The 12,173-nt window shown below is 27.5% G+C and overlaps 1 protein-coding gene across 2 annotated transcripts in view; it reads left to right on the top strand.

Moving 5' to 3' along the window:
* The window catches only part of LOC132931659 (uncharacterized), an 86,770-nt gene extending 79,480 nt beyond the window's left edge, over positions 1–7,290 (top strand). For both annotated transcript variants that reach the window (XM_060997563.1, XM_060997564.1), the window contains exons 9-12: positions 764–1,037; positions 1,180–1,671; positions 2,239–2,946; positions 6,792–7,290. In XM_060997563.1, the coding sequence (XP_060853546.1) occupies positions 764–1,037; positions 1,180–1,671; positions 2,239–2,946; positions 6,792–6,800 (1,483 nt within the window). In that variant the 3' untranslated portion in view covers positions 6,801–7,290. The remainder of the gene's footprint in view (positions 1–763; positions 1,038–1,179; positions 1,672–2,238; positions 2,947–6,791) is intronic.
* Positions 7,291–12,173: the final 4,883 nt, after the last annotated feature.

The following is a 12,173-nucleotide window of genomic DNA, read 5'->3' as shown; positions in this document are numbered from 1 at the left end:
CTTAAATTAGGGTCTAGGCATATTTTTTTTTTGTGAGCGGTACAAATAAATCATACAAAATAACTATATTATATTATAAAATATACAACTATTTACTTTTATTATTTTCATAATTTAAAAAAATGATTGAATATAAAAACAAAAATATTAATATAAAATATAAATAATATAAGTAAATTTAATGAGTAATTTGAGACTGTTTTTTTTCTTACCTGTTTCTAAAACTAATATAGTGATTTCAATTTTACACATTGTAAAATAACATAATTTTTTTCGTAATTCCATCATCACCATATCCCCCCCTATCAAACTCTAAATTCCCCCCGGGTTGGGAACCGCTGGTCTAAAAGAAGTCTTGAATTAATTTAAATAGCTAACAAGTACACTTGAATTTGTACTAAAATTGATTCGCTGTAGTAGTATAGTGTTATATTACTTATATTCATATCGAATTCAATACAAACAAGTTTGGATAACTTACTCATCGAGTGTACTTAGTTCCCAGTTTCTAACATATTTTAATAGGACACAATAAACTATAGTTCCACCATGTAAATATATAATACAATTTAAAAATAATTCAATAATTTTTAAAGTTTATTATATACTTTGATACCTACTTTTTAATGTTAGCTAGTAGGTATTTAGTTTGAAATAAATATAAATAAAATCTAATACAAACAATCAGTACACAATATTAATCAAATCAAGTTTTTAAATAAATAAAATAATTCATTTCATGATAGGTGTAATTTGTTTTTAGGTCATCGTTGTATTATTGGGCTCATTATGATTTTTTCAACGACACGAAGTTTGGTACTGCTATACCAAATACAGTGTGTGATGAAGAATTCGTTAGTTGGAAACCTTCGTCGGGATATTTCAGATCACCAGTGAATACACTGGTCTACAAACGACAAGGGACGATTACGGATCCTGATGCAAAATCTCAACCAATCATTTGTCATTATAAATTTATGACAGACGTACGATTATTCGCCCGCATTGTTTTGAAAATTGAGTTTATTAATTTTAAGGTATTTATTTTCTTTAAATAAATGTTATTTTTTTAATAAATTGTACATATTCTATATTAATTGTTATCTACCTTTTATCTATATATGAATACTTTAAGTTCAAAAAGTACCAACATTTTGATTTTATAACGCGTGTTTACAGGACCATAATTATAGGACGCCTATTGAAAAGGACAACAACTGTTGGTACAGCGAACGTGACAAATTACTGATATGGGAACCAGAGGAAATCAATGCAGGTTTTGGGCTAAACCGGACAATTATCAATCAATCGAATACGAACAACGGTCTTTGTTTGTTCAACAATGTTAACAAAACAAGAACGACATCCGACTCGCATACTGGTGAAATAAAATTTATCTCGTCGGGAAACTCGTTGAATGTCGAGTTGAATCTAAACCCACTGCACGCGGCCCTGAGCTATTTCAAGTACGACGTGCCGTTGTTTGAAGCAAAATACGAATTTGTGCACGGTCCTCTATGTGGTCCTTCCGTCATACAGCCGGTCGACGAGGGTGAACTCGTGTTTCCACGGTTTGACGCAATGGGATTTGTAGAACCACCGAAAACGCTTGAATGTATTTGGGAGATACGAGTTCGCAAGGACCGGGATTTGTGGTTACATTTTAACCAGGTGACTATTATTGTAACAATACCTCTATACCTACTACTTACCTAAAAATTATCGTTGTTGGTGTAACCGCTGTATTTATGCTCAGGAATTTATATAATATTATAGTGATCATAACTTAAAAAATAAAAAGTTAGACTCCCTCTATAAAGGGTATTTCTCATCCTTTTATGTATACTTTCGTACAACGTTGGTCGGTCATTTCCCCCCTCCTCGGAACACATTGTACATAAAACGCACCATTTATCATAAAATATTATAATATTGAAAATTATTGTTACTACTTGACCTTGTATTACATTTATTCTATCTTACCTATTATTATTGAATTATTAACATGTTGTTTAACTTCTATATGTTATTTAAATTTTAAATTGTTTTGTGTTTAAATTGTTGTATAGGGCTTCGCCCGTTAATATATATAAATAAATAAAATAATATAGTTTTATCATAATTATTATTATTTTGAAAATAATATTAATAATAATAATAATAATAATTAAATAATAAAAAGGTAAAGAAAACAATTTAGGCATAATAACAATATTACTATTATACTATAACACGCAGGTGAACTTTGTGACAGACGACTGTCAGGATGGCCGGCTCGAGGTGTACTTGCCTTCCAGGTCGGTGGACTACCCGTTCATGTCGGCATGCGGACACAATGCCACGGCGCTCAAAAATCTACCACTGTTGACTTCCAAGGACGTCGAAGAGGCCGTCGACAAGTCGTCGCCAACAGCCAGCACAGAGTCTCAGCGACGGCGTCTGCAGCGGCGTTACGTGCACGTCCGATTCGTGGGCAACGCTTACCCGCACAAGGCGCAGTTTAAGATCGCTTGGTCCGAACTGAATCACTTGCCACGGAACCCAGACGGGACGCCGCGTGCCGCAAGGCGAACCTCCGATGCCGACGATGATTGTGCGTTTTTGTGCCCGGGCGACGAACGACTGTGTCTGCCAGCCCGGGCTGTGTGTAACGGCGTGGTCAACTGTCCTGGTGCCCCCAACGACGAGTCACCGGCCACGTGTGATCGGTGGGACCATGGGTCGGTCGGGTCCGTCGACACAGGTGTAAGTGGAGACCCTGGCACTCTAGCGGCCGTCGCGCTGTTTGCTGCTGTCACTGTGGCCATAGTCGTCTTCAGCGCGGCTTTGTTCGCTGTCAGCGCGTACTGTCACCGCCGCCAGCTGATTCGAAGTGACCGACACACAGTGTCTGATCACCATACAATGGACTCGAGTGACAAATCAACTGATCGCATTTATTCTACGGTAATTTTACAACAATATATTATCACACGGTAATCCGTTAGTTTTTAATCTTGGAGGAAGGGTTACCGGTTAAGAACTTCAAGTGTGAAACCACCCTTTTCAAAGGGACATTTTTAAACTGTAAATAAAGTAACTATACTACTGATAAATGGATCAGCATAATAGATACAAACTCACTTAATAGCTTGACTTCGTAAGGTCTGTACTAAGTTTTTAATTCAAAATACCAGCCCTTGCATCTTGTAAAGTATGGTGGGTTTTCCTGCGACCGACAAACTTGCGAAATGTTGATGTATTTATTACCGTTAATAATATAATTTAAATAATGACGTAAATTCCAAACATTAGTATAAAGTATAAACGATATCGTCGATGCCCTATAGGCATTAACAAATTACATAATGCCCAATATTTGAAAATAAAATATTTTATTTATTTATTAGAATTAGTGCCATACGGCTTTTGAGAAAAAATAGTAAGATACAACTAGATTAACAGATCTTATGATAAGTTATAAATTAGATAACAGATTATACACAATTAAAATTAATATAATGTATAAAATATATAAGTATAATAAATTGTAACATATATATATTCGTATGGCAACAATAACACAGTAAAATTTAAAAAACAATAAAATAAAATAAAATACATAAATAATATTTATAAATGATATTAATAACAGTACATTATATAGTATTTAGTCAAATCTAAATTTTTATGTCCAAGGCCCTTATCCATTTAAATGCTTCCTTCGTAACTTCATTAATCCCATTAATGTCCGACTCGAATCTTCTATTCAGGCATTCATCTATAAATCTATAATATGTCTCATATAGTTTGACTGTTATTTCCACAATCACATTTTGAGATGTCATAACATATATATAAATATATAATAATAGTTTTTTTAACATAATATAATGTATGTTTTTTTGCTGGATACGGATATTTTTTTTTATTGATTTTAACCGATTTTGAATAATTCTAAATATCACTTTTTTATTACAAAACTTGATACCTATAGCAGTGTAGCCACACTATATGAGTCTAGAATGGGGAAGTGGAATTTATGTTTGACGTTGACGATGATGATATTATTTCAAAATAAGATTAAGCCTTAACCCATAACGTAACACGCTATTCCATATTTATCAAATAACGCAAAAACCTAAAAATATATAATATAAATGATTCATAAATTTTCCTTGAAGTGGAAAATATTGAGTAGCATGCTACGCTTAATGCTTACACATAAGATATCTATTTAATTTGTATACATAAAAGTTGGCCAAGGTTCTTTATGGAATTAGCGGTGAATAATAATTTAGTAGACAATAGCAACTAATATTTTAGTATTTACTACGATATACTTAAAAATAAAAATGGAAAAAAAATGGGGGGGGGGGATGGTGGAATATTAAATTATAGTTTCTGAAAAATGTTAAAGTCACCACGTCACTTGCTATACGAATATTAAAATACGTGTTGAGCGTGACATTAATGGGTGGCCAAATATAAAATACAGATCTAAAATGTATCCAATTATAATAGATAAATAACTATTATATTTTCTATATTCGATGGCAAACCTATAAAATCTAAATTAAATAATAATCGTTTATCGTGAACCAACACGATTTTTTATACATGGTATAATTTTCATAATATTTTAACTTTTGAGCAATTTTAATGGGTTCAAATTCCTAAACAATTAATACAAGATCTAACATAAGTTGTTCTTATACTTGCAAACAGCATAAAATTATTAAAAATACACGGGAACAATTTTTTTATATTCATTTAAAGTTTGTGAAATTACGGAAAATGTAATAACTATAAGCATTTTGTAATAAAAAAAATTATAAAAGTTTCAATTTTTATAACTAAGGTGTGAATATTTAATATAATATTCTAAAATACTTCATAGTAGTTAATTCTGTAGTTAAAAAATATAAAAACATAATTCGTTTATAGATATTTTAAATTCAGACTGTTATTAAGTCGTGTTTAAAACAAGTTTTTCTCTTTTTTGATTATTATGTCCCATATCCCAGTTAACTTCAAACGGGAGGCTTTTTGTCAAGTTTTAATTCCGTTATCTCTATATTATGTGAAAATTTATCAACAACTTTTAGAAGTTGAATAGAATAGTTTGTAGAATACGTAGTATAATGATATAATCTAATGTAAAAATAGAGAGAATAATACGTTCTATTAAAAATAAGTTATGGGTGGACAAAAAAAATCGCTTTCTAGTACCTACCTATTATCAAAGCAATAATAATTCTAAAAAATATCAGTAGTCTATCCACCTATGTCACTAAGTATTTTTTGCGTTATATTTTTTTAATAATAATTTTTTATTACCTAATTATTAATTAATTCCAATAGATCCACTAAATTTAAATGTAACAAAATAAACAACATTCATATTTACGTTTTTTTCTGCCTTAAGTAATAATTCATACTCAAATTAAAGTGAAAATTAAAAAGAACTTAAAATTATAATAACGTATAAATATCACCTTAATAAATAGAAGTGAAAATGCCAAGCCTAAAGAATCCTAGAATAATTATTTTCAGAGTTAGGTACAGTCGAAAAACTGAAAATCGCGCGCATTTTGCAATTTTTTAATTGTATTGCTGTAACTTTGTCGATTTTTGAACTTAGAAAGTTGGTTCAAATACAAAAATTCATTAAAAATGTAAACAAAAAAGTTGTACTGCGCATACACATGTTTAATTAAGTTTAAAAATTCAAATGTCATAAAAATGTGTATTTACATATAATAACAACCAACAACCAACTAAAAACAAAATTCAAATTACAGTGCTCTACGCAAAGATAATGATAAGTACTCTCAATTAGTAATCTTTTGATTTTTAAGTGAGTTGTGAGTATGTAAAATATTTATATTTTAAAAAAGCTTATAATTTACTTAAAAATAAATATATCGTAAAAAGCCAATGAGAGAACACAGATAATGTTCTCACCTTTAAGTTTGATCATAAATCATTTCACTCTAACATTTAAGCACAAAATTGATCCCACTTTACGAAAATTTGCCATGTTATACGTTTGTAAGACGAAGACAACACATGCGGGTGTGACGTCCTCTTAATTAATTACCAATCTATTGATATAGGTAATATTTTATACATTATATAAAAATTATTATTATCTGTCTGTTGTAGTAAAACAAAAAATTTTAAGTTTTAATTATCGTTTTTTTAATAATTTATTTTTATTGGTTAGGTTATATAGGTTATAATATAAGTACTTATTCTAGCATTTATAATAATACTTGCAAACAACACATAAATAATACAAAAATATACATAAAATACAAATACCTTAAGTTACATATTACAGTATCCCCTAAAAGCAAAGATTGTGTTGGGGGAACGAGTTCTTATCAATTAAAGAATACACATAAATTGTATAACAATCTGTTATTCATACTAATAAATTACCATATATAATAACAAATAGGATACCCACCCATTTACAATAAATAGAACAAAGTGATTCTTTTATCATGAATCAATCAATATTAGAAATTGCGAGAAATTTATAAATTATAACATAATATTTTTTATATTTTTACGAAAATAATTGTAATGGTAAAATAAAAAATGTATCAAACGGTTTTAATGGTTTTATACTTGTATACTTATCATTTCTGATCATTCTAATATATTTATTAATAGTATTAGTTTCCTATAGTCCTAGGCTATAAGCTATATAACCTAATAACCTATGCTATTATCGAAGTAATTTAATAATATTTGATTAAAAACTGTATACAATAATTAATCCTCACACGTGTATTCCACAGGACTACTAAAAACGAATATAATCGGATAATCGTATGAACATTTCCGGATCAACGCCGAAATATCCATATATATATATATATATATACATAATATATATATATATGGATGAATGAATTAATCGCACATTATCATTATCATTTTTTTTTATATTAAGTAACTATTAACTATGAATGAAAACGTATTTATATAATAACGCTACTCAATTATAATTATATTATCATATAATATAAATTAAATAAGCTCATTTATTAATTGTCTCAATGCCTACAAAGTAGATTTTAATAAAATTTATTGTATAAAGATTACAGAATATTGTTGTTGTATAATTATATTAAAATATATTCAAAAGTATAAGATATGAAAATTCGATTTTATATTATTTTTCTCAGATGTATATTATACAATGTAACTTACCCGAGCACCTCCAACACCAAGTACAATATCCCCATAATATTGGCATTTGGCAAAATATTATAGTATAATTATAGCAGCCTATAAGTATCTACTTTATTTTCTATAATTTATTGTTCAACAAAATCTCAAGTTTGCTCTATGGTGGCGTTGCAATAATGTTCACCTGCCACTACGTAAGTATAGATAGTAATACAATTTTAAGGATATTAAACCTAAACTATTTTTTATTCATTTAATTTTTTTACATCACCCATTTCCCCAAATTTTACATTTATCTTTGATGATACTAGGATAACGTTACTCCGGCACCATCAGTAGTGGGTTTAAAAATGGGCGAACTAATATCATATAGCTATACTTACAAGGCCGTAACTGAAAAAAAAATTTCTGTTGAAACGTTAAAAGACATTTATTTTAATTATAATCGTTGTGTAAAATATCCACGTGCTAAAGTTAACTATAGAAAGTTGTAATAAAAATATTTTCCAAAATGTAAACTTCTACTTGAAATATTTAGTATATTTCTTGTCTCAACGACCACGACAGAAAGGAGCTTTTCGAGCTTAAAAACTACAACGCCTATTAAAGAAGTAATTTTTTTATTCTTTCCTTTATAATAAATTAAACATATGTTTCAGAATAATAATTAAATGTGGTAGAATAATTATTGGTAATAATGTCAATACATCAAGACAACAAAATAAGATAAGTTTATGAAGTTGTAAACAAATAACATTTGTCAAGTTCAAAAAAATTAAGACTGTATCATGATAATTAATAATTAAATTATAATATTATTGAAACTATTGAAAAGGTAAGATTGGGTTATATACAAGTACAGAACAATAGCATGCATTACATTTTTTTTTATTATTATTAAAACGAATAGTTACAATCTGTTTATACTTTTATAGCAAAAATACAATAAGTAATACCATTGATTTTAGAATATTCTAAAATCAATGATATTACCTATTGCCTATTGATTATTAACTGTATTTGTGAAGCTTTTTTAAATAGTTTTATTTAAATGTTTTTATTTAACATAATTATTATGTCAACAACTAGTCAGTCAACTTACTGTTTTATATAAATAGAAGAAGAAGATCTACAGATAATATAAATTTCATTAAATTCAGTAATTTCATGTAAAAATAATAATTATTTAAATAAAAATAAAATAAAATATTTAATTATAAAACGGCTGTAAGTTGTAACATAAATTTTGAATCACCCTGTATATATTATATAAATTATAATACATCCGTGATCCGTAACCAAATCCCTTTGGCTACACCGAAAAACCACATCAAAGTACACGTATCCTATATATTTAAATGTGTATGTGTATGTGTTGCGATAACGCCGCTGGCACGCGTGGATAACTGAAATCCGGGTCTGTTCTTTTGTAGTTTTTCCGGCTTATCGTCGTCGATCATTCGCAAACGTCGTTCAACCGGGATTTCCGTCATTGTAGCGAGATGGACCCCGTGCTATCCTAGAACCAGTAGAACCTCAGATTGCAAGATTGAACAGTGTCCTCCGTTTATTTCTTCTTCGCAGATTGACCCACCCACAATAATAACCGTATTACAGCATACTTTTTGTTATCTTTTGCGAATTCACGAAGAAACATCGCTCTAATTTGTATAATATTTTTACAAATACGGTATACTTCGTACAACGATTATGATTTTAATTTATTCTTCTAATCATTGATATAATAATTAATGATAATTCTCATTATAGTTTACTTAATGTATTCATATTTTATATTAAGCGTGCCGCGTGCGCATACAGGTTATATTTAGTCATAAAAATAACATTTAAAGTTTAGATAAGCTGAGTAAAGTGCATCACTTCGCTTATCAAAACTTTAAATATAGATACTCAGTTACTACTAATTAAATTCTTATTGGTAGGTAGATATACCGGAATATTCACTAAATAATTATTTACTCGTTGCTCGGGTGTATGAACTTAAAATTATTTTATCATTCAAAAATTAAAACATGCAATAGTACAAAATAGTGAAAATGTATCATTTATTTTTAAAAATCTAATTTTAAAAACGTTAACACATTTCGAGATAATGATGAATAATTGTTTATTATATTTAAATGTATCCCGTCGATTTCCACCATTTCGGATTTTAAGGCACTGCAGAAAAAAAACTAGCTCCGGGATAAGCATTACGTCCCTTAAAACTCAATTCGACCACCTAAAATCCAAACTTTCACCAAATAGAGGTATCTTAGTATCTACCGAAATTTATATAGTTTATATAGACAAATATAAAACATCAAGTAAAATAATAAGAGTATACAAACTTTTTGTATTCATTTTTATTACTCATCAAACTGAAACGTAATTTGACTTGGAAATTTAAATAAGGAATAGCAATAATCCCAATAGGTATTAGGTATATAATATCATATATTCATATATAAGTAATAAGTATAACAATCGTAGCTATAAGTGCCTAATAATAACCCAACGAAAACAAATAGTTCGCTATTACTTACTATTATTTTTTATTTATAGACAGTTTAACGAATCTAGGTCTTTTAAAATATAATTAAATATGGACATTCAATTAAAGAATTTAAATAATTACAGATAATATTTCAACAATAATACATAGTATATAAAAATACACAATAATTGATTATAATCAGGGCTCGGGACTTAAAGCATTTGCTTATTTTTATGGTTTGGCTTAAAATGTAGCAGAGTGCTGTGTAAGTGTACTTATGTCATGTTAAAACGCGTTCATTTATGAAATTTGAAAGTGCTTTTTTTTTGCTTTTTTGACCAGTTTTTCTACTTTTTATAGAAAATCCCTCGGAAAATGTATAAACAATAACGCAAAATGTCTCGGAAGTGAAGTTTGATTTTTTTATAATATAAAGATTTATTTTAATTTTTTAGTTTAAAACTTTTCCTAATCATTTTGTTTCGATATTTTTTGTAGTTTTTAATTAAATAATTTTTAGCGCAGTTACAAATTATGTCTAGTACCTACTTTATCAGGTAAAAAGAAAGTTTTTTTTTTTGATTAAATATTTTTGCTTAAATTTAGGTTTTTTAAATGCTTATTTGAGTGCTTATAATGATGTTTTTAAGTGCTTATTTTAAAAATTTTAAGTGCTATAAGTCCCGAACCCTGATTATAATTATGATTATAATTTATTGAATATATAGTATAGAATTATTTCTTAAAATGAATAACAAATTATTAAATGTAAAGTCACGACTTGATGAAAAAAAAATGTAACGGGGACATTTTAATAACTATGTCTAAAGCACGGAAGAAAAATGAATCAGGACCAGATTTTTTAAAATTATAGTATAACAAATAAATCTTTACTTTACTGCGACAATCTATGGATACTTAAATGAGTTAAATGTAACCAATCTATATAATATTTTTATGATAATTATGTTATGTACCCAATTTTAAATCAGATTCAAAGCATATTAAGTGAATTAAAATTAAAATAAATATTTATATTTGTAGATATAAACACAACATAAATGCATTTTTCATTTTGGTTCACTTATGCTTTAAATATGCTGTATATTCGTGAATAGTTTTTAGTTTTGGAGTTCGTCTCATCAACGTCAATCTATTATAATTGTAACGAGGGAAATAATCAAAATATTCTTAAACATTTTAACTGCAATATACCTACTGCATATTTACTATATACCTAAGCAAATTGTATTATTAATGAATAATTCTATTTGATAAGGTGAACAATAGATATAAAATAATAATAATTATTAAATTTAATAAATTATTAACGAAAGGTTAACTATAATATGATTCAGACATTTGATTTTTTTTCATTATAATAAAGCAATAAAATATTTTTAAACATGTGTGTTTTCATAGACGAAACTATTTTAACAAATATTTAAATTATTCAAAAAACAATAATAAATTAAAATATAATATAATATGTAAATAATATTTATATCCATTGTTTGTTTTTTTGTTTGAAGTGTTTATTAAAAATTAAAATATTATACACTTTTATCACTTTCATGTCTTTCAAAACTTTACAACAAAGGTAAACTTAATTTTAATTTTTTTTTATTTTATCAATACTGATAAATGTCAATATAAAAATTTAAATATTTAAAATATAATTTAATTGTTTTAATATTAATAATCGTGCATTATTTCATCAGGGCGTAAGCCAGTTGGAACCATTTTTAATGTAAGGTGTGTAACTGTTCACCCTGATCCTCCCCAAATGACGCCCCTGATAGGTATCAAGTTAAATTATGTTTAAATATAAACTTCAAATAATACAAAACGGGTACAACAAAAATTAAATTAATAAATGGTACACAATTGGTATACATTTTGAGTATAGAATATAATTATTATAAAAACATTTTATCGGTTGTTTAAGTTTCATTGATCGAGACGCAAATAATTTTTTAACGTTCGAAAATGACGCACTTTTTAAAAAAACTATTTTCTAATCTACGAGGGTTTGGGTTTTCCGATAAATAGTTACCTACTGGTTTTAATTGGAATCGAAACCTTTATTTTATAATTTTAAGAACTAAACCAGAACCTTGTATAGGAGTATTATAATAATTAGGGCTTGGAAGTTCATACACTTAAAACTATCAAAATATGCATACAAATATATGCTTATTTAAATCATTAAAACATGAATTTTATTTTTATTTTAAGTTTTTTTCGTTTTTGGTAAAAATAATAATTAAAAGATAGTGGAGAAATATGCATAATTTTAATAATATGATATAATATATTGTATTTACTTCAAAAATTAAAATTTACAATTAGGGATTTTAACAGGTTTTCAAATATAAATGAACGGCGATCAACCCTACCAAGCAACGACCTATTATTATTATTTATAATTTTTATCAGATTTTTATTTTATATTGGCAACGTTTTTTAAGGACATATTTTTCAACAAATA

Source organism: Rhopalosiphum padi, chromosome 1 (assembly GCF_020882245.1).
Source record: "Rhopalosiphum padi isolate XX-2018 chromosome 1, ASM2088224v1, whole genome shotgun sequence".
Taxonomy (NCBI): domain Eukaryota; kingdom Metazoa; phylum Arthropoda; class Insecta; order Hemiptera; family Aphididae; genus Rhopalosiphum; species Rhopalosiphum padi.
This window is presented reverse-complemented; position numbering and strand designations above follow the sequence as displayed.